At 45.3% G+C, this 23,583-nt stretch overlaps 1 protein-coding gene across 3 annotated transcripts; it reads left to right on the forward strand.

Moving 5' to 3' along the window:
• Positions 1 to 1,979: 1,979 nt before the first annotated feature.
• Positions 1,980 to 22,410, forward strand: jupa (junction plakoglobin a). 3 transcript variants are annotated; one of them, XM_024259513.2, is made up of 16 exons: positions 2,224 to 2,394; positions 2,508 to 2,605; positions 10,292 to 10,344; positions 11,724 to 11,891; positions 11,967 to 12,220; positions 12,308 to 12,546; positions 12,763 to 12,964; positions 15,100 to 15,348; positions 15,424 to 15,762; positions 15,855 to 16,001; positions 16,207 to 16,326; positions 16,399 to 16,549; positions 18,092 to 18,213; positions 18,313 to 18,352; positions 19,713 to 19,851; positions 21,924 to 22,410. In XM_024259513.2, exons 3-15 carry the CDS (start codon positions 10,332 to 10,334, stop codon positions 19,847 to 19,849), a joined length of 2,181 nt encoding a protein of 726 aa, XP_024115281.1. In that variant the 5' UTR covers positions 2,224 to 2,394; positions 2,508 to 2,605; positions 10,292 to 10,331; the 3' UTR covers positions 19,850 to 19,851; positions 21,924 to 22,410. The 3 variants fall into 3 exon arrangements, with proteins under 3 accessions (XP_024115282.1, XP_024115281.1, XP_036068178.1); XM_024259514.2 differs by lacking the exons at positions 2,224 to 2,394; positions 2,508 to 2,605 and adding an exon at positions 1,980 to 2,002; XM_036212285.1 differs by having other exon boundaries at positions 2,224 to 2,605.
• Positions 22,411 to 23,583: the final 1,173 nt, after the last annotated feature.

The raw sequence follows: 23,583 nt of genomic DNA on the forward strand, positions 1-23,583 counted from the left end.
CTCATTGCACATACTTAAAAATGCCCCCCTCCCTTTTTAATTCCTGGCCAATTTTCAAAACAAAGAAGCTGCTGTGCTGAAACAATGGCTGCATTCATGTCCCTGCAGCCCCACTGTCCACTGTGCAGAGATATCCAAGGAAGCAAAAGTCACAACCGGACTGCTCTGGCAGAAAATCTGCCCGGTCAGACGCTGCGGTTCAGCACCAGGAACCACCGTTCCGCTCACTGAACAGTCTAATGGACATCAAACCCCCTCAAGCAACACATGAAGACTCCAGAGTGTCAATTAAGCCTGGGGCTATTTTTAAGGAGCGCGCACATTCACTCTGACAAACATGATGGCCTACATAACCAGCAGTGACCCAGCATGCCTTGTGCCTCTCTGCCACTGTCTCTTTCATTTGCAGAGCCGCAGATGAGGACTGTCACAAAAGAGAGAGAGGATGCAGCCTGAGGCGGGGAGCCCAGCCTGACCTATCCGCCTCCATCATCAGCTCACGCTGCCATGCAGGCCGCCACAGGAGCCGCTCGTCACGCCGGCCCGCCGACATCCTCTGCAAGTCTATTAAAATAATTCCTGTCAATCTGAGGCTTTGTTCTCTTTCTAAGGTGGACGGGGGACAACTTATTCCAGAAGAAGAAGATAATATGAGCAAAAAAAACTGTGTTTTAGATCACAAATAGTTACTTTAAAAATGTTTCCTTAAGAGTTTGAAAAATTCAGACCTGTGAGTTTAAAAAGATGTTTATTTAGTTAGTAATGTATGCTTAGGTCGACAGAGCGTTAGCATTAGCTACGGGAAATTCAATCAAACGTTAGCATCAAGCTAGCGGACTTTAGCTTTAAATGCTAAATTGATCAACATTTTTATGAATCTATTATTGATCTATTAAGCTTTAAATTGATTTTATCAACTCAGCCTTAATAACTGATTTATATCATAATTTATGGTTGACGATACGATTCATAGTTGATATTGGTTCACGATTTGCTCCAATTCACTGATCTATAATTGATCCAGGATCTTTGGTCAAAAATTCAACCTGTGTGACTCAGAGAATATTACTTAAATATTACTGATTGATCAAAAAACAACCAGAAAGTATTGGCAAAACTGACAGTATTTTCTCCTGACACATTTAACACACACAGGGAGCTGACCACTCCCTCGTAATAGTTGGTTCCTATTCATTCAGGTGATGTTAAGTCATGGCATTTGGACTTAAAATCTTATTTTCTGAAGCATTTCACCACCAAGTAGCTTAATCAGTCCTATTCATCTTAAATACTTAAAGTATTATATATATAAATGAGTGAGAGCTGCAGGAGGATACAAGTTTGACAGGTCTGTTGATAATCACAGGAGGATCCACAGGTTTTTGGAATCATGCAAACTTTGGTGTTTGAAGCTAAAAGTTTTCAGGAGTCCTTCTCTTTAACAGGATCAAGATTTAAAGAGCTTTCAGAAGAGTGAAAAATTTGAAAATTTCCACATAGAGCAACCTGACTTATGGAAACATCATGATAGAGCAGATGAATGCTGGGAAATGTAAAGTTTCTATGAATAAGTCTGGTCTGTGTCATTTAAAGATGTCTCAATCTGCTGGATGACAAAAGGAGCAGCACATCCAGAGAGATCATGTGGGTGGACAATGTAAACTGTTGTGGAAAAAAGGGTGATTCATATTGAAGGTGACTCAAACATTTTGATTTGAAAGATGTTGTTTATGAAGGAAACCGGGGCAGAACCATGCAGATCAGGGAACCAGGAGCTGCATCTGAGGTTTATTAGAAATGAGAAACACAAAGATTTGACTCTGAATGTCACAGACACACCCATCCAGACAAGTCCACCCCTCCCTTTTGAAACCAGCTGACCTATGAGTGTTTCTGATCACACTCAGACCTTTGCAGAGGGAGTTCTGTTGGACCCAGAGGTCCATCTTCACCCGCCTTCCCTAAGCTGTCACTTTAAACACGCAGATCTGTACCTGTACAGGTAAAAGTACATTTTCTTCATTGTTGTTCTTCCGGTTTTTTAAGTTCTCCTTTTCATAGATCGTGAGAACCTACAGCCATCCATGTCTTTGTCCCTCCTCTCCTCCTCCCCTCGTGATGCTTCCACGTGAAATGATTTGCTCCCCCGCGGCCGTGACTCACTCGGTTTCGCTGAAATCAAGGTGTGGTCGAGCGTCACGCAGGTGTGCTGAGAACAAACCTTGTTGTCCCTCAGAAGAGCACCCCTCCCCCTTTAAAACTGAAAGCCTGCTTTAACCGTGTTTCACTGTGGTTTGGTGGTTTACCCCCGCTGTGGGGCTCTTCGGAATAAAGGATCTTTGTACGAGTTTCGGTGTTCGGCAGCGGGAGGGAGTGCGTGTTTACAGACAGCAGGTCCGGACATTGAGGCTCGCTCGCGGCTGGGGAACCGGGCCGGGTGGGGCCGCGCTGAGGGGCGGGGCCTGCGCGGAGGTGACGCTCCTTTGACTCATTTGTTTCACCGTTAGCAGCGGCAGCAGCAGCAACAGCAGCGGAGAGACGACCGACGAAACCGAGAGGCTCACACCAAGGAAATTTTCTGGAGAGCCTTTCGCCGTTCGCTCAGGTAGGAGTCACGACGCCGCCTTTACCGACACCATGTCACAGTATGTCTGCGCCTATGCGGCCCCTGCCGCTTTGACCATCGGGTGTTTTTTTCTCTCTCGTTTTGGCGACAGAAACGTTCATTTGTTTCGTAAGCCTCCATTTTTGGCTGTATGGTCGCGTGTTTGTGTGCTGCTGCTGTGGCCGCGCGCCGCCTCTCAGTTCAGCCTTCATTTCCGCGTGGCTCCAAACTCTGCCCGCTGCTGTTCTGGAGTTGGGCGCGTGCTCGAGCTACCACAGGTTGTTTCTGTCCGCGTGAACGCGCCTGCCGCTTTTAAACGTGGCCGTTTTGGACCAAGGTGCCGAACACACGCTGACACGGACCGGTTCTGTCGTCAGACCCAGTTTCCATGGCGCTGTGCGCGTGCGCGCGTGGCAGGTGAGGGGAAAGTGGGTCGGCGTTGCCCTGCGCCGCGAAAATCAAAGAGGGACCCCCAGGTTAAGAGGGGAAGAAACATTCCGCGTTACACCCCCGGGCTGAAGGGGTAAGAAGTTATTTAAGCCAAACTACTAACAGAACGGCTCGTTCTTGGCAGGGGCGGAGCTACAGAGGGGCAAGAGGTGCAGCTGCCCCCAGCAAAAAAAAAAAAGTGTCAATACTGACAAAATTAAGAGATTGTCAATACTATCGTTTTTAAAAACACTAAGTCAAAAGAAGAACAGCTTTTTATGTTTATAAAAACAACAATAATTGGCATTTTTTACCCTTTTGTATTGTAGCTCCGCCTCTATCAAATGTGTTCTGTTTTCACCCAACCAGGGTTCGTTTTCTAGTCTACTACCTTTGCCAGGTGTGACAAAAGCCCCAACATGGTTTCAAAGAACAGGTTTTCTGTTTACATGCCCCCCCTCCCACTGGAAACTGCTCCTGGGGAGGGCGGTGGGTCTGAGGATTTACAGTGGCTTCCACAGCTGTGGTGACATGATTAATCCGACCCCCAAATTCTCTGATACTGGCCTACATTAGCAGAACCAGGACCCAGGAGGCCCTTCGGTTTACAAATTGTTTCTGAGGGATTACATATTCCAGAACCCTGTTTTATTGTTTTTTTTCCTCTGTGGATTAAACTCCGGCCCTCGTCTCTTGATACCGATGCTGCTCTGCATCGGCTCCAGGAGGAACTGTTCGTCCTCGTTGTTTTCTGTCGGCTCGTCTTTGTTTTCCTTTTCTCATGTGAAGGGAATGCAGAGAGATAAGAGTTCCCATCAGCCTCTCTGGGATCCAGGACTCGCTGAGGCAATGTGACAGCCTCGGATCCAGCAGACCAGATCCGATTTATTCCAGTCCAAGTTTGTTTCTATGAAGTCAAAGTTGTCATTTCTGCTTTAAATGAAAGGTCCAGTCTGACGTCATGATACAGCAGCAGCCAAATAGCACCTTCATGTCACATTTCTGCAGTCAGTCGTTATTGCAGTACAGTTATCATGGTTGATTATTTACTCCAAGATACTTTCCTGGTTCATGCAAACAAGGCCAAATGAAACCCCCCCCCCTGAAGAAATGTCAATGGGGAAGTTTTAGCTCTTTAGAAACCAGGTTGATCATGTCAGGTCCTGTTTGAGCCCCCCCAACCCTATTGGAGTTTCCTTTATGGATACATCACCACAGATCATTTTTCATTTATGGGGGGGGGGCTGGATTCAGGCTATGAGTCAAAAGAGAAACTTTTCACACTTGGATGATCTGTCATAGTTGCACTCTGAGGAGTCTGGCTCCATTTTTTTTCCTCCCCTCCACATAATTACACTCCTGTGAGAGTGGTGTTGGTGAGGGGGGGGGGGTCATGGGTGTGGTTGAAACAGAAAGCAAATAAACAGGAGAGCTTGACATTTTTTGGGAAGATTTCCATCTCTGTCTCTGCTGCTGCTGAGAGGAACGCTGCTCTGACGCTCCTGTGCATGCTGCCGTTCTGGTTCTGATAGCAGTTTGTGGCTCTTTTGATCCGGTTCTGGTTCTGACAGCAGTTTGAGCCTCTTTTGATCCGGTTCTGGTTCTGACTACAGCTTGAGCCTCTCCGGATTTTGGTTCCAGGAGTTCGAGCTTCTCCCGATCCGGGCCCGGCAGCAGCCGACAAGCCGCTGCTCAACTTTTCTGTCGGCTGTATGCCATCTCCTTAAAAAATTAATCATGTGTCACATCGTCTCAGCGCTGCGGCGTACACCGATGCGTGGCGGCTCTACACCCACCCCCCCCATGCCGCTTTCAGCCACTAACAACGACTTTGGCTTGTCAACACGTCAGCCCATCTTGACGGGCTTTGACTATTTTGGGCTGAATTCATCTGGAAAATGTTATTTTTGCTATAAGGGAAGTGGTTGTCCCAAACACAGTAGCCCCCCCTCCAGTGTGATGTCAAACATAATATCCTAACATCGACACCCTCTGTACGTATCAGGGACTCTGTGGCTCCTCCCCCTCCTGCTGTGTCATGTTTATGACGGCGTGCTGGCTGAACTTTGTCTGTGCAGTCCTCCTGGCAAATGAGCGGTTATTGCTGCTCGGCTGCCCCCCCGCTCTGCGCCGCCTCCTCTTCTTTTATCAGTTGTGTGTAACGCGATCCTTGGCTGCACTCAGGCGCCTCCTCCGAGACGGCTCACATTTCCTTTAATTCACAGCGAGGCCCGGAGGGAGAGCACGACTGCGCTGCTGCAGTTTGCAGCCGCTGGCCTACTTCCACTCATGAAAGTCACGGCCATGACTCAGCTGACGGAACGAGGACCGCCGGCCTTTTCTGCTGCTCGCTTTGTCCACTGGATCCAGGTTCTGGACCCGTCCAGCGTTGCACAAAAGCACTCCGGTAGCGTGCTGTCAGTAGCTGACTTTCCTTGTAGTGACGTCACTTTGGTCATCAGGAGTGACTCCTGTTGGACGGATGTGTTGAGTACCACTTCCTGTCACCCGCCACAATAAATCCATCAGCTGTGCATCACTTCACATCCTCTTATTGATTTATAGCAAACAGCAACCCATTTGCCCCCCCTGCTAGTCCACATCCAGACAAGCCTCAGTCTGGTAGTGGTGGTGGTGGGGGGTGCTGTTGTCCCTTTGAGACTCTTGGACGCTTGTGGAGGGGGGGCTGACCTAAATGTCAAACGACTCCTCATCCAGATGGTACAAGAAGCTTTACAGATGTGTGCAAGCATAATCTGCTTTATTTGCTTGTCAGCCTCGATATGAGAGCAGCGAGGCTGCTGGGAATCACAGGAGCCCCCCGCCCACCCCCACATGTGAAGAGGTCTCCTCCAGGAGGCACATGTGCAGCAGCGTCCTGACCTGGGGGGTTAACTTCCTTCCCTCTGCAGGAACTCTCGCTTCAGTGAAGCTTGGATGTTTGGATATTTTGTTCCCACACCATGCTGCTGTTGGGACTTAATTACTGAAGGACATTATTCACATTCTCCATGATGACCCTGAACGCATCACCGTCTGAAATGCAGGCGTGATATCGTGTCCATAAAGGGGAAAAAGCGGTTTAATTATTGGATTTGTGTTCATAATCTTGTCACATCATGGTGGTTTGGAGCCACGCTGTATAAAACAGCTGAGATTAGTGTTGCTGGGGGGGGGGGCATATTTGTGTTGGTGTTTTTTTTTTTTTTTGCTTAATTCTCTCCAACAAGCGTGTTGAAGTCTAACAAGGCGAGGAGCAAATCTGTTACAAACAGGAACATCCTCCATAACACACAGCACTGGGGGCTCTGCGTGTTAGGAGTCTGCAGCCACACTTCGACCCCAGGGCCCCCCCTCCCTGACCGACTTCATTCCTGCTCCAACAGAGAAGAGCTTAGGCCAGCAGAACCGGAGTCCGCAGGCTGTTTTTCATTACGGTCAAAACTATTAATGATAAGAGAATTCTGATCTGGACTCTTCTGTCGCTCCCTCCCCGAGAGCTGTTCACCGCTGGGGAGGCACTCCCTGTTCCGAGTCATTCTGACCCCTTTCTGACCTCACTTCGGACCTTCTGCGCTGCGGTTAAAGCGAGCAGGAGCTGTGTTCAGCTGCAGGTCAGGTGGAATCTGGCAGCAGCCTTCAGGAGCTGGAATGCGTCCACTGCTGCTTTGTGTTGCAGCTCTCTCTCTGGCAGCTTTCACTGACGTGCATTCCTGCGTTTACAGCGCTGGCTGCTCTTGTGAAGACGCCTCCTGAAGTCATCCAGAGAAACTGTTGCCTAACAAGACGGAGGGAGGGAGGGAGGGAGGGAGGGACGGGTGTGAACTGTTTTTCCAAAGTGTGGCCTCAGCTTTACAGTTAATGTGCGTGGGTGGATGAGTGGCGGTGACAGAGCGAGGGGAGGAGGAGGAGGAGGAGTCACTCATTAACTGGAAGAGAGCAAAGTCCCGTCTGAACAACAAGCAGGACCTTCTGAAGCTCAAAAGGTTCTTCAGAAACGGCTTCAAGTTTTGCTCTGGTCATTGTTTTTGCTCGATCTTATCAGTGACTGCAACAAGCGCATTCTTGTGGTTTCACCTTCAGATCGGTCAGGAGATAAACACCGCCTGGTTACCCTGGCGATGAGTTAGGGCGTGACGCAGTAGTTAAGTGGGGACGCCGCGCCCAAGAAAACAAAGACTAGAAAAACAGATTTACAGTTGTCTGAACACGGCCTGTGCTGTGTGGAAAGTGAAGCTTGTTTTTAGCGTGATTCACCTGGCTGCATTTTTTCTCAGACCTGTGGGTGTACAGGTGTGAGGAACATGCAGCTGCAGGTACAGACAGTCCCAGGAACGCTCTGCAAGCTCTCCACAGCTCATGAGAGGAGGCAGAGTTTAAACTAGGGCTGCCAGGACTAATCGACTTTTAAGATAGTTGGCGACAAATTTAATAGTCAATCACTCGTTACTTTATATTGTATGGAGTTAAGTGTTGTAAAGTTGAATAAAGTTGTATTTAGCGCCAAAAAGTGCACTTTTCTATATTTGAGTCAGTGAGACCAAAGCTTCATCTTTAGTGAAAAGATGCAGACTTCAGTTAATTTAATCTTGTTTTAATACCAGAAACTAATGAAGGACAGAGGCTGCACGATTCATCAAGTTTAATAAACTATCATGTTAATTGTCTTTAGTTTTCATTAGCTTAAGAAGAAGGTAAAAGGTTCCTGGGAGAAGGTAAAAGAAGGGGGGAAATTCAGTCACTCATGAACTAATGGTCTAAAGACAGTGACTTAGTGCTGAAACATTACAGCACAAAGAGAACCAAAAAGAAAACACATGCAGTGAATCCAAATTTATTTATTTTTACCTTTTCTCTAAAGTTTAACAGATTTCTGATATTGGAAGACGCCTCCTATTGTTGGATGAATCCATTACAGCACCACTCAAATGAAAATTATGTTCTTGTAGCATTTTTCTCATGATGGAGGACAAAAAATATAAGAATAAAACTGCATTTCTGAGTATATTAGATGAGGAGCAGATAAAAACCTGCAGTTTGTGATGCAGCAACGGAAATGGACGAGCCAAAGTCTCCTTGCTCTGCTACAATTTTAAAGCACCCACTTGCAGACAAACAGGTCCATTAACTTCATGTCTGAGCTGCCGTCTGGCTCAAAAATGTACGGCTGAATAGCTCTGAATTTGCTTGCTTTTTTTTTTTGTGCTACACTGTTAGCTTGGTGTTGTGAAGTGCTATAAGCTAGCGGGAGAGCGTAGACCAACCTGCAGCTCCACAGCCACATGTGGCTTTTTCTATTCCTCCATTGTGGCTCTCTGATTACAGAAAAACAGTACACAAAACACTTTGACAGGTTTTGTGTACTGTGTAGCACAGAAAATCCTTGGGGAGGTCAGTAGGCACAACCAGAATTTGTTCTTTCAAGGCACCGGATTCTTTTAAAACAAATTGAAGGATTTTAAGTGTACTCTACGGTTAGAAAAATAAATATTTGCTCTGAATTAATTTTGGCTAGTTAGATTTATGAATTTCTGTCCAAGATGCACCACAAATGGTAAAATAAACTTCCTTTTTTTTCTTATATTACTTTTGACATTGCACTAAATTTGCTGCATTGAGATAATCCTATGTGGAAAAAGGCGTCTTTTAATTTTGAAAGTAACCAAAACGTAAATACAAATCAGTGTCTTATTTTCCATAAAGGTGAAGTCAGACTTGGTTGCTCCTGCTGGGTTGTTGTCAGTGAGAAATGGACCCGAGTGACTCTTAGTGTTGAAGGTTGCAGACCCCTGGTGTAGACGAAGGGTCCTGCCCAGAACTCTGAGGGGAAGTTCTAATGAACTTCTGCTGCTCCACCAGAACATGTCCTAAAAACAACACGTTTTCTGATTTCGGCTAAAAAAATGTGTAATAAGGCACTAAGAAAAAGATATATAAATATAGTTGGAATAGGACTTTAATCTCATCAATATTAGTATCAGCTGATCCATCAATAATAAAGTAGACAGATTTAGAAATCAGAAACTGATTTATTTTTAATAAATGCCGTCAGTCCATTACAAAAATCACGTTTGTGTTGTGAATGATCACTGTTTTACTAGGTACATTTTATTTTTACAAAACAGACCAGAGTAATTTTTCCTTGATTTTTACTGTCTGAAATGTTTACATTTACCAAGCGTTTACTCAGAAATGTAAATTGTGTACAAGACACATTAACAGCAAGATAAGCAAAACTCTAGACACTTTTATATCTGCAGTATTACTCCAAGTAAACAAAAATGGTGACAGCCATAAGAAACAAACCTGCAGAACTAAAAAAAGGAAATTCCGATCATATTGGAGGCTGCTTTAAAACCACGTTTTTCCTGTTTCGTCTGGACAAAAACATGCGGTAAGAGGTGAACAGTCTTTCTGAACTGATGCTTTATTTAACCTATCATGACGATCAGCCTTTATATTGCTTTCCTTTGCTGCTGCAGTGGAGGCTCAGCGGCGCATTGTTGTGTGAAAACTCGAGGGACCACGGATCAAATAGTTTCTTTTTGTGAAGAAGTGATCTAAACCGAAAAAAACCCTCCACAAAATGACTGTCCTTGAGCAAGACGCTGAACCCCCACAATGCTCCTGGTGGTTAGAGGTTGGCTCCAGCGAGTGAATTTGCATACACAGTCACACATACACAAGTGTTGTGTTACAAGACAGGCTTGTTTAGAACGCACTAGTTCGGTTGACAGATTGGGAACGTTCTCGTTTTCCTGGTTGTGAATGCTATCATTGGAAACTGAGTTACTTCAGCCAGAACTTTGACAGACGGCTTCACTTCCCTTTCTGCCGTTTCAGCAGAGACTCTGTCATTCATATTTCCAAGGAGGCAGATTTTGGCCAACATGGCAGATTCTGTGTGTGCGCTTTCACGGGTTCGTGCTTGATCTTTGCGTGAGTGAGAATACAAGGGTGGAAACAAATGTTCCCTGTTTTGGCGGAGCTACCGTTGTTACCTGCGGTCACGTGTTAAACCGCTCAGGTGATTTCACGGCAGACGTGCACTAACATGTGATTCCAGAGCTTTGCGTTTTGACCTAACACCCCCTCCCAGCTGGAATCCAAACCTGACACGCCGGCTCCTGATGGCTGTTTGTCAGCAGCAGGCTGCTCCCGTCAGAGCCCCCCCAAACCCCTCTGCAGATGGGATGGCTGGAGGGTTGGGGGTGTTGAGGAATGACGTTAACACTGAGATGTTCTCCTCTGCTCCAGGTTTGCTCCGACGCTGTTCCTTTGACCGCTGACGTCAAAGATGTCGATGCACAGTAAGTCCCGTCTGATCGTGACTCTCCAACTGTCTTCATGGTTTCAAACTTTTCTTAAGTCTTAACCCTTTAACCACTTAGGCGTCGCCTGTGATGCTTGAACACAAAATCTTTAACATAACCATTAACACGATAATTCCAGTAGATTGTGAAAGAGAAAAGCGGCTCATCGAGCCGCTTTTCTCTTTCACAATCTACTGGAATTATCGTCTTAACGGTTGAAAAGTTACAGTGAATCAAAGAACAGAAACTGATCCCGATCAATCATTTTTCTAATTGCATGTGAGAAGCAATTGTGTGAAAATTAATTCTCACACAACTTTTGATCAGAGCTAGCATAATAAAGAGTTGAAGGTGAGAAGCTGTAAAACCTCTTAAGACATGTGGTATTAAAGCTAGTGCTGTCATGCGATTAATTCTTTTTGTGCGATTAATTAATCGTGACCTGTAATTAATAACTTGATTTTAATCGAAATAATATATAACCTAATAATTGATGTGAAAAATCTTAATTTTGAGTTTTTTTTCTTTTAAATTTCATGTAAGAAAAGATAAAAAAGGGGGATTTTTTTTTCAATTAAAAAAATAATAACATAAACACCAGTAGGATCATTTTTCTGATCAATCAAAAAATATTGACCACAGACTTCTTATTAATATCATAATCTGTTTATTTGCTTTCTTCTTAAGTTTAACAGCAAGACAGTAGAAGTTTTTTATAACATTAATGATGAAACGATGCATTGTTTATTTTCTTGTGTTGACAGAAATGCAAACAGCATCTCACTTGACCGCTGTGATCACTTTCAAAGCGCAGTCGGTGCACACGCTGGACCTGTTACCATGACAACGAGATGCACCACATTTTAAAAAGTCCACCTTTTGTCAAAATAAATAAATAAAATCCCCCATGACATTTTTTATTCAAAAATGTTCCCAGTAGTGTCTTAATTATGATTATGACATTTTTAACCAAACCTAAATGTCTTTAAAAAGCCATTTTACGCACACAAACACACACAAATTATCATAGCTCTGTGTCTCCCAAGCTTTAATCTTCACCTCCGCTACATAAAAATGTCAAGCGGTATCGGTAATGTCCAGTACTTAAATGTCTGTAATTCCTTTTTCCCCGATTAAAGTGATCATTTTAGCAGCCCTAATTAAACCTCTCTGCTTTCATGTCTACCGCTTGTTCTTCAGAAAGCGATGCTCTATGAGCTCAGCTGACCTTTCTCACTTCCTGCTTTTGTGTCCATTTTGAAGTCACTTCCTGATTCTGAAAAAGGAAGCTGCAGTTATCATGCGGAGGAGTCCCAGAAATCCCTCCCTCTGTGGCTTTGTGTACTCTGACCGCCGTCTGTCTGTCTGCCCGGCAGTGGGGGAGATGGAGAGCGGCTCGGTGAAGGTGACCGAGTGGCAGCAGACCATGTACGGCCTGGACTCGGGCATCCAGTCCGGAGCCACCACGGTCCGAGACGACGACGGCGACTTCACCAGCAGCAGGCATTACACCACGACCACCACCGTCACCCAGGGGATGCCCGGTAAGACAACTGCACCCAAGACTCAAAGTGGGAGGTGTCCCGTCAGTCCCCCTGATGTCCGTCTCCTTCTTCCAGACCTGGACGCCCAGTACTCCTTGACCAGAGCCCAGCGCATCCGCGCCGCCATGTTTCCTGAGACCTTGGAGGCCGGCACCACCATCCTGTCCACTCAGACGGACCCGTCCCAGATGACTAACGTCCAGCGGCTGGCTGAGCCGTCTCAGATGCTCAAGGCGGCCATCATCCACCTGATCAACTACCAGGATGACGCCGAGCTGGCCACTCGCGCCGTTCCCGAGCTCACAAAGCTGCTCAACGACGAAGACCAGGTAATGAGGAGAAAGATGCTCCGACCCGACTGCAGCTCCGATTCTGCATCGGCTGGACCCTGAAGTGTGTCTCTCCCCCTCCCTCAGGCAGTGGTCAGCAAGGCCGCGCAGATCGTCAACCAGCTGACTCGGAAGGAGGCGTCGCGGCAGGCGCTCATGCAGTCGCCGCAGATGGTGGCGGCAGTGGTGCGAGCCATGCAGAACACGGGTGACATGGAGACGACCAGAGCCACCGCCAGCATCCTGCACAACCTGTCCCACAAGAGGGAAGGGCTGCTCGCCATCTTCAAGTCTGGCGGGATTCCCGCGCTCGTGCGCATGCTCAGGTACAACAGAAGCTTCATCCTCCACCTCCAAAACGAGACGCTGCCTTCATGAAGAACACAAATAAAAACAACAGGATTATTTGTGGATGATAAACTGGGATTAGTTCATCCCGACGCGTTGGTTAGCGTTCCAGAGGAGCTTTTCCTCTGAAGATAAAACGTAAGTCTGTGATGATCAAAGCTGCAAAAACATTAAACGAACCGGTCTGTCTTCAGCTCGCCCATGGAGTCTGTGCTCTTCTACGCCATCACCACACTCCACAACCTGCTGCTCCACCAGGAGGGCGCCAAGATGGCCGTGCGTTTGGCTGACGGCCTGCAGAGGATGGTTCCACTGCTGAAGAAGACCAACCCCAAATTCCTGGCCATCACCACGGACTGCCTGCAGCTGCTGTCGTACGGAAACCAGGAGAGCAAGGTGTGTGGAACCATCAACCTGGAGGGGCCTCTGGTCACACGCCAGAGGGTGACAGAATCAACCTCCAGCCGGAAGCAGAAATTTAGCAACTTTAGGAAACCCTTTCAAAAATGATATTTTAAATCATTTTTTAGTACTATCGGCTTTTAAGCTTTTGAATGTGAATAAACTGTAACTTTCTAGCAGTTTAGTTTGCAGCTTCAATTTAATATATATATATATATATATATATATATATTATAACGGACCATGGTATGAGCAGGATAATGCTCTTGCAGGTGTGCATTATCAGACATGAATGGCTTCACGGAGGAAGCGACTCTCAAAATCCGGAATCCACACTTGCCTTGTCCACACGTACCCGGGTATCTGCTAAAACGAATATATTTCTATGCGTTTCGGCCTATCGTCCACACGAAACTGGAGGTTTCAGTCACTGAAAACGGTGGTTTTGGAAAACTCCGGCTAAAGTGAAGATTTAGGAAAACTCCTGTTCTGCGTCTGCGTGTGGACATGAATAACCGGGGATTTGCGTTTTTAAACGTCACTTTTTGCGACAATTAATGCATACACGTCAGTACTAGCTGCGTTTCCATTACACATTTGCGCAAAACTTTATCTAAATTCTAGGAATTTTGAAAAAAAACAATGATTGGAAATGACACTGTTTCCATTAAATCATCATTTTGCGATAAAAGCACAAACCAACTCACGCGATAAGTCATTAAAAACACGACGATGAATGAGAACAAGTATTTTTTTATTTGATTCACTTAAAAAGGAGCATTGCGGTGACGTCACAGCTCTGTCTGGAGAGTGCGTGCCGCGCAGAGTCTATTGACAGTCTCAGGTGCGCGTGAGAAACCTGTTGAGCGTTTTTTTTTTTTTTTAAATAACCATTCCAACAAGTAAGCTGCTGGACCTTTTTCTGTTTAAAAACATTTAAGTTTCTGTCCCTGCTCTCGCGCCTTTCCTCAAACGAGACTTCAGCATCTTCAGGCTCCAAGCTGCAGCTGCAGATCAAGCTGTTCGATCTCTCCTGCCGTCCGCGTGTTGCGCTCAGGACAGACACACAGAGAGGCGCATCCAATTAGAAAAAAGTGTTTCCAAAGCAGTTTTTCAAAAAATGTCTGTTTCGATACGCCCCAAATGCCACCTACTGTAAGTTTGTTCGAAATTGTGGTGTTTCCACTATGAGTATTTATGATCGAAATTCCAATTTTCCACTGTCATATACTGTTCTGACAAGCTCATAACCGCGTCTAAGAGCGCAAGTATGCGGGGGCGTGTGGATGGAATTGTTTTTAAAACGATCACGTGTGGACGCAACACTTTTTCTAAAACGGAGGTCAGCAGATATGCGTTTGTAGAAATACCCGCCTACGTGTGGACATGGCCTCAATACAAACGATCACCCTTAAAAGTCCTAAATCCCAACTGTAAACTCTAAAAAACCGACTGAAACGTGATGAAGTGTTTTAGAATCCTCCCATCTCTTGAGGTTACTGATGAATATCCATATTGAGATGTATCGCGACATTTAGTCCTGCGATTGATTCTCGATGGGTTCTCAGCATGTATTGATCTTTTATGAAGTATTGATCTTTTATTTTTGTTTGATGAGGCTGTAAGATGTTATCAGTCATCCTTTGGTGAGACGTTACTTTGCAGGTAGACGGGGGCGCACGTCAAGACTGGCTGACATGAGCACCAATGCATTTGACAGCTACTTCAATTATTTTAGTTTTGTTCTGTTTACAACAATTTTGAACTAAGTAGTGACACTGCTGTTCATGTTTACTGTTAACACTGAATTTTAAGATAATTCAAATTCAATTGGTGTTAATTTTGTCAAAGATATAGAATTACAGCTTTCAGCAATGTTACACAAAAGTGTCCATTTGTTGCACGATATAAGACACAAGTTGTTTATTGTGATTGTGTTCAAGCTAAACAAGAAATGGGGATATATTTTCCTTAAACATATCTCTTCTTTTATTTGTTGTGAGTTATTAGAAATTATTTTTACGATTTATCGCAGTATTGCAATATCATTGATATCGTGAGCCATGTATCACATCGTATTCGATATGTCTGTGAAAGCTGCTCCAACGCTCCTGCTGTGTGTGTAACAGCTGATCATCCTCGCCAACGGCGGCCCCGAGGGTCTGGTCCACATCATGAGAAACAACAACTACGAGAAGCTGCTGTGGACCACCAGCCGCGTGCTCAAAGTGCTGTCCGTGTGCCCCAGCAACAAACCGGCCATCGTGGCTGCAGGTGGGATGCAGGCTCTGGGCAAACACCTGAACGGCTCCAGCCAGCGCCTGATGCAGAACTGTCTGTGGACTCTGCGGAACCTGTCCGATGCCGCCACCAAGGAGGTCTGTCAGCACTGTGATCCGTCAGTACGGTGTTAAAAGGCCCCGACCCGCTCACAGACGTGTCTTTCTCTCCAGGACGGATTGGACAGCCTGCTGCAGATGCTGGTGACGCTGCTCGGCTCAGAAGACCTCAATATGCTCACCTGTTCCGCCGGCATCCTGTCCAACCTCACCTGCAACAACGGCTTCAACAAGTCCCTGGTCACCCAGAGCAACGGCATCGAGAAGCTGATCCACGCCATTCTGCGCGCCGGGGAGAGGGAGGACGTGACCGAGCCGGCCGTCTGCGCCCTGCGCCACCTGACCTCTCGCCACGCACAGGCAGAGGTGGCACAAAACGCAGTGAGGCAGCACTACGGCATCCCCGTCATCATCAAGCTGCTGAACCAGCCCTACTACTGGCCTATTGTGAAGGTGGGGGAGGAGTGGAGACAGTATGGGGGGGTTTCATTAGCGTTGCGGGTGTGTTACATGACATCGTCCTCTCGGCTTCCCTTCCTATACAGGCGGCGGTGGGTCTGATCCGGAACCTGGCCCTGTGTCCGGAAAACCAGATGCCCCTGAGAGATGCCATCCCCCGCCTGGTCAACCTGCTGCTCAAAGCACACCAGGACGCGCAGAAGCACGGCTCGTCCAACCAGCAGACGTTCCAGGTGACGCTTGAACACAAAATCTTTAACATCATGTAACTTTTCAACCGTTAACACGATAACTCCAGTAGATTTTGAAGGAGAAAAGCAGCGCTTTTCTCCTTCAAAATCTACTGGAGTTATCGTGTTAATGGTTGAAAAGTTACAGAACATCAAAGAACTTAAATACTGGAGCATCATAGAGTGACGGCTCTCCTTGTGACCTCAGGATGGAGTGAGGATGGAGGAGATTGTGGAGGGCTGCACCGGAGCTCTGCACATCCTGGCCAGAGATCCCACCAACAGAATGGAGATTGCCAGCCTGCAGACCATCCCCCTGTTTGTCCAGGTAGCTGAAAAAGTCTCCGTATCCTTGTCATTTGTAGCCAAACTCGATCTCACCGCCCTCCTTCCTCTGCAGCTTCTCTACTCCCCAGTGGAAAACGTGAAGCGCGTGGCCGCCGGCGCCCTCTGCGAACTGGCGCTCGACAAACAGTCAGCCGAGATCATTGACGCCGAGGGCGCGTCGTCTCCTCTGATGGAGCTGCTGCACTCAAACAATGAGGGCATCGGTAGGTACTCCTGATATAAGCCCACGCTAATGCAGCACTTAGTCATAGATGGAGGCCAGTCGGATGTGAAGCTCTACTTAGTTTAAGTGCCGTTTTCTCGCACTTCCACCGACTGTGCTGCATTGTATGAGAGCACACGTTTCTGCTGATGTGTGAGCGCCCCTCCAGTCAGGATCTGCTGGGTCTCCCCAAAACTCCATGTCTGCAGCTTGTCAGGTTAAAAACTCCAATAAAAACCAAAAACTTATTCAAACTTTTCCTAAATGTTTCTAGAGATCTCTTAAATAAAAACTTTAAAGTCCCCCATGACATTTTTTTTATTTAAAAAAAACTTTCCTAGTCGTGTTTTAATTGTGATTATGAAGTTTTTAACCTAAATCTCAAAACCTAAAGGTTTCAAAAAGACATTTTTCATGTTGATCTGAAGCCTCTGTTTCTAAAATCTCCTCTGAGGGGGGTGTGGCTTTTGGAGGGAGCTGAGCAGTTCCACCCCTGATCCCCCCTGTCTGATTCTGATAGCTCTGTGTCTCACTAGCGTAAATCTTCATCACTGCTACATAAAAACATCCATCAATCTGGGTAATGTCCAGCCGTATGGTTCTGATCCGGATATCAGCTGGACGAGGAAGTGAAGATCTTCATGGACAGAACTTCCTCCAAAAATCCTGATTCTTTCTCCTTCCAGTTCACCAAAGACTCTTTTAGCTAATTCTCCAATGTTTATTGACTGTGATCAATACATTCAATCATTGGTTTCTCAGAGTTCTTGATAAAATAATGAAAGCTAACATCAAAATGCTCTTTCATTGATTTACAATCCTTTCCAACTGCGGTCAAATGAGCCGCCGTTCACATTTCCGTGGTCACATCAAGAAGCTCCGTGGAGTCTGGTGGAGATTTTCCAGCGTTCTCAGTCCTGCTACCGTAAGTATTGGATGAAACTCACACCAAAAATCCAGTGATGCTGATTTGACCACAGAAATGTGAACGGCGGCTCATTTGACAGCAGTCAATGTGAAGTTACCATCTTCTCTTCTCCAGAACCTGAACTAGACACTAGGAACAGATGAGGGTTTAGTGCATGTGCAGCAGAGCTGTTGGTGGAAAAATGTCAGATAAAGATCTAAACTTAGCTCTTTATTTTGTGGAGCTTCAAAAAGTCCTAGCTGGAGGAAAAAGTTGTCTTTCTTTCTTTTCCTTTTTTTGGTGCATCTACTTCCTCCTGAAGTGGATTCTGCTGGATGCTTTAGCTGCATCTTGGCATAATCAGTCTAAACTGCCACAGACGGCTCGTGCACAGATGTGCTCGCAGCTGGTTCTCCAGAAGGAGGTGGAGGTCAGGATCTGGACTAATGATGTGAAAGGAGACAGATGAAGCCGAACTATGCAGGGCGAGCATGTCAGCTCCAGGGATGAGATCCGAGGTCATGCTGCGTTAGTCTGTTAAAGTCGTGTGAGGTCGTCATGACGACTTCAGATCTCTGGATGTCTGAAATATTTGTTTTTGTTTTCTCTGAATGTTCTCTGATCTTCTCCCTGCAGCCACGTATGCAGCCGCTGTGCTTTTCCGCATCTCTGAGGACAAAAACTTGGACTACAAGAAGCGCGTGTCCGTGGAGCTCACCCACTCCCTGTTCAAACACGACCCAGGCGCCTGGGAGATGGTGAGTGTGCGGCGCCCCCTACTGCCTGGAAGTCATGACGTCAAAGACTTTGATGAGGTGAACGTTTAACCACTAATGTTCCTCTGTGACTGTCTGCAGGCCCACAACACCATCTCCATGGAGCCTCCATTCCCAGATGGTGAGCAGCATAATCTGCACACACAGCACATACTTTAGCATAGGGGGGTTCCAACACAGCAGTAAACAGCCCCCCACCCCCCCGTCACAGGCCCTTTGTTTATTGAATCTAACATTTATCCAAAAACTATCCAGTTCAGTTTCCCCGAACGGACTTCCATCTGGTTCATGTTTGGATCTTTATCTTTCAAATCATTACAAAGTCAAAGACGCTTTGCAGCTGAAGAAGTTCAACTGTTCATTCGAAACTCTTTAAGTATTTCTGACTCATCCCGGAGTATTTGGGTTCCTGTGGGAGCGACCGGTGCTGCTGGATGCCTAAACTACTGCCTGCAGTGCTGACAGAAGCTTCATGCTGTAAAAAGAATGTTTTGCTGTGAAATTCATCCAAATTTTCCCCCTTTGGCATTTTTAATTAGGCTCCTCCCCCCTCATAGCCAACCTATTCTAAAATGAGCCTGTCCACAATTGCTGTAAAAGTGACAACATGTCCATAATGAAGTGCTGAAATGAAGCACAGAAATCTGTGCATTTAGACGGTGCTGGCAGCACTGTGTACATTAGGGCTGGTTGATGAGATCGGTTAATTGATTTGGATCAATCTAAGCTTAATAATCAAAAAATAGATCCATAAAAATATAGATTGATCAAATACATAATGCTGAAGTCAGCTAGCTTGATGCTAACATTGAATGGGATTTCCCATAGGACGGCTACTGCTAACAGTCGGTCAATATCAAACACATTTCTGACTAAATTAACATCTTTATAAACTCACAGGTGTGAATTTTCTAAACTCTTTTAAGGGAATATTTTTAAAGTAACCATTTGTGGTCTAAAACATTTATTTGCTCATACTTTGTTCTTCTTCTTCTGGAATAAAGTGTAATGCTATAGCAATCGCCACCTAGTGGCCAAACTGAATCGTCCTCCAGGAGAAGCAGAACAATGTTTACAATGTTAATGATCTGAACATTTTTGTTAGAACTTCTCCTTTAAAGAAACAATGTAACACTGTATCATTTGAACAGTCTTTTTCTACGATATTCTACTAAGTAGGTTATTAATGTATTTCATCAAATGTTTCTAAATGTGTAAACCGTGTAAACTCAAATTTGAGTTGTGATTTTCCAAAAAAATCAGAATCGGATTGATTCTGGAGATCAATTATTGACACCCGGCCCTAGTAACCATTGGTACCAGTACCTACCTGACCCAGAGTTTGGTACTCATCCCCATCCAGGAACCCTAACTCACTGCCACTAGCCGTTCATTCAGCAAACAAAAGCCTGTTTTCCTGAAATGTTTCAGACCTTCATCGCTCTCTGCTCATCAGTGGTTTTACCCTCTTTGTGTTTCAGAGCTCGACGGCGGCTACCAGGGGGGGTTTGGACAATACCAGGGAGACATGCCCATGGACAGAATGGACGACAACATGATGCACGAAGATTACCAACAGGGCATACCCTTCGACAGCCCATACCAGGGGCAATATTAACGGTCAGAGCTGTTCCACTCATGGGGGGGTTGGGGGGTCAGAACAGACATTGACTTTAGGAAGCCTTCAAAGGAGGTTGTTCTTGCAGAACATTAAGGATCAGTTTCATGCCTTCATTCATACTGGAATACTCTAAAGTTCATTCTGATTGGAGGTTCATGGTAATCTTTACTGTAGTTCACTGCACGACTCCTGTGTTCCTGCTGGTTCCTTTCATCATCACGCCAGCAGAGCATTAGCTTAGAGCATCTGTGAAAGAAAGAAAATCTGTTCTCCTGTCATCAAAGTGAGCGTCACAGACAGACTGATCAGCTCTCAGCTTCTGCCAGTTCAGCCCACAAAGAGGAACCCGAAGGTTCAACAAACAGACCTGAGGTCAGGTTCCAAATTATTCAAAGTTATTTTTATCCAACAGTGTTTCCTCAACTGGAAATGACTGGATTTGAAGGCCCAGAGGAATCCAGAATGATTCACTATTGATCAGAGACTTCCTGAACTTTCTCCTCCTCATGCTGATCTACAACTTCTCACAGAATCCTGAGGCTGTTGGCTGTAAAAAAACAACCCTAAAGCGTGATGTTCCCACCACCACGTTTGACTGTCACGGTGGAAGACTTCCTCTTTAATGTCGGCTCATAAAGGAGCGTCTCCTGTGGTAAATTTAAATGTTAAACGTGGTTTGGGTAAAGCTCCGCCCACTTTAGAGGAGCAGGACAGTTGTGTTTTATGAATTCTATAGAGCAACAGAAGAAGTTTCCCGGGTTTGGAGTCCGAGCCTCTAAAAAACTCCCTCTGTGGCAGAAAGGGTCGCCATGGTGACGGGTGAATGGAGCAGCTGCTGTGAAAGCCCGTCGCTGCTGATGGAGCGCTTTCTCTTGACCCGAGCGCTCACAGCAGTCAGTAAATTAAAGCAGTCCGGCCAAAAATTCTGTTTGGTGGCTGCAGGTTTTACCCTCGAACGGTTCCAACGTTCTGTAGAACTTTCCTGAATTTTATCCGAAAACATTTTTTTTTTATATCCAGTAGCGACTGAGCAGAAGATCCGTTTCACGTCTGAGCGAACAAACATCGGGGGGCAGCTAGAGAGCCCCCGCCCCATCAAACCTCATCATACCATCAGCCCCTCCATGTGTTCCTGTGGTTACAGCCCTGAGCTGCTTGTTCCTCCTTGTTTGTGGGGTTTGAGATTCCTAAAAAAGCTTCACACTTGAAGGAGAGGAAGCGTTTTCTGCAGTTTATTCAGAAAGTTATGTCACAAGTTCAACATAAGACACCAAAAAAACCCTGAATACAGTCGAAGGAATGCTAAAGCGGACAAGTTGATTTAAGGATGTGCTTAAGAAACAAATAAGAAACTGAAAAACGTTAAAAAATGCTCAATTTTCTTTTTTTTGTCTAAAAGTTTCTATAAATAATCGTTTCTGGTTGTTTTTAATTGTGAATGAATCAAAAAGTCTCTGATGTGTTGCTGTCATCTCAAAGCCTCTTCGATCTGCAGCTCACTGGTCTTGTGGTAGAGTGTCCTCCCTGAGACTGGAAGGTCATGAGTTCAAATCCAGACCGAGTCTTAGCAGAGACTCTAAAAGCCTTCCTCAGTATTCAGGGTTTGTTGTGGGGGTTCAACCACCAAATGGTGGAACATGAAATCACCTGGAACCTCAATCCCATAGATGAATAAAAGACTGGATTCTCCTGGAGGAGCGTCACTTCATGGACGGTAATCCCTCTGCCCGTCCTCTAGGGGAGCACTGCTCCATATCCCTCTGTTGCGTAACGGCTCTCTGGCTGTTGAACTTGATGCGAGCTGACGAGCCGTTGCTGCACAGCTCGAGCTGTTCTTCAGCAGCAGCCCTTTGTGATCTGCGTTAACGCGGGAACAGATCTCCTAACGAAGGAGGACAGAGCTCCACCTGGAGTTCAGTATCGATGAGTCCAACTGAGATTTCAATCATCCAGATTCATCCTGTAGCAGGGGGTTGATAAATGTGACCAACAGATATTTTGTTTCCATGGAGACCTGCAGCATCCTGAAAGATGCTAGGAACGAGCTAACTGTGTTTCCATGTGGTTTCAGAGGATGGAGGAGGAGCCCAGACAAGGAGGAGGAGAACAGGAAGCCGCAGCGTGTTCCCTCCACTCCCCACACGATGTAAAATATGCAATTATCACAGAATATGGGACTCATAATCTTAACAGGGCTGAACTTGTGTTTTATAGACTAATTTTACTGATTCTAGTTCAGGCGCTGAGGCTTCAGCTGTGTGTGTGTTTCTGCTTCTGGGTGGGTGTTCAACGCCAAAGAGATTTTATTTTGTTATGATAATCATGTAGCTTCCTTTTTTATGAGAAACAAAAGAATAATGGTTGAAAACTCTGCATGCTCCACGCCGCCGCCGCTCGTGTGACTTTGGGGGCGTGGCCACCGCTTCAGAAGAAGGGCAGCCGATGGATGTGTGGACTCGTGAGACGTTTGGAGCAAACTACTGACAGGGAACTTTGTCTTTGTACTTCAGAGTTTTTACTGAAAATCTGTTTATAAAATAAAGATTATATTAAATTGCTTCAGTGTCTGTGTCTCATTTCAAATATTTTTCATTTGTTGTATGAAAAAATTGAAAGTTTTGGTTTGAATTTTTTGTTTACAAATCATTTAGTTTGAGAACCAAAAACAGCATCAAAGTCTTAGGAATGCTGCACATTTTGAGCTTTTTCCAAATGCAATTAAGAAGTACAAAATGAAGATTACGGTTAAAAAAAAAAAAAAGTTGGTAAAATCCTGCAGACTGTTTAAAAGAACTCCAGCTTCTCGTCATTCCTGCTCTGGGATCCATGATGACTGAGATCATCTTCAATGGTACCTGTGCATTTCCACCTGGAGGGATTGTTTCACATCACTCCTGTCTCCAAGCTCTCATCAGTTCTCTCAGAGACACAGATCCACAGAGGAGGCTGTGTCCACAGCCCTTCATGCTGCTCCAGCCCCTTCATGCTGCTCCACCCCACCTGCAGCAGGAGAAGGGCTGCGCTCAGATCACAGTTCGGCCTTCAAGACGTTCCTTCCCTTTAAGACGGGGTCCTCAAACTTGTTCTTGCGAGGGTCACATGACTGTTTTCTTCTCTGTTATGGGGCCGGGGTAACAGATAAAGTCTAACACTCACAGGATGTGTCTAAACTTTAACATTTATGCTTTTCCAGAAACCCACACAGCCAAATTTGAAATAGTTGTGTGAATACTTAGAAAGCCTTCACACAATTCAGCTCATTCAGGATGTAACTGCTTGTATTTCTGGTATTGATATTTTTTATGATTTTTAAGATTTTAAACAATTTGTGATTTTCACCACTATTGAAAATGAACTGGAAATCCTTCAAAAACTCTAAGCACTTTTATAACCTATGCAATATTGGTATCAAAATGTTCAGAATATTCATTTTGGTACTTTTAATATTCAGACATTTTACACATTTTAAAATTATGTGCAATTTTTGTAATTTTTCAAGAAATTCTTCAAGTTTTTTGTAATGAAGGAATGGAAGTTTGGTAACGAAATGTTCAGCACATTCAGAACATTACTCAGCAATTGCAGTAAATTGTTTCACTGTCTTCAGCAAACGCCTTCAGCATAACACATTCACACTAGCATTGCTGCAGGTCATGCAACTTTTCTGTTCCTTTCTGTAATCTTCACAGAAAAAATTATACTAAAACATTTTAAAAATTAAACCAATAAAA

This window comes from Oryzias melastigma, linkage group LG1, assembly GCF_002922805.2.
Source record: "Oryzias melastigma strain HK-1 linkage group LG1, ASM292280v2, whole genome shotgun sequence".
Taxonomy (NCBI): domain Eukaryota; kingdom Metazoa; phylum Chordata; class Actinopteri; order Beloniformes; family Adrianichthyidae; genus Oryzias; species Oryzias melastigma.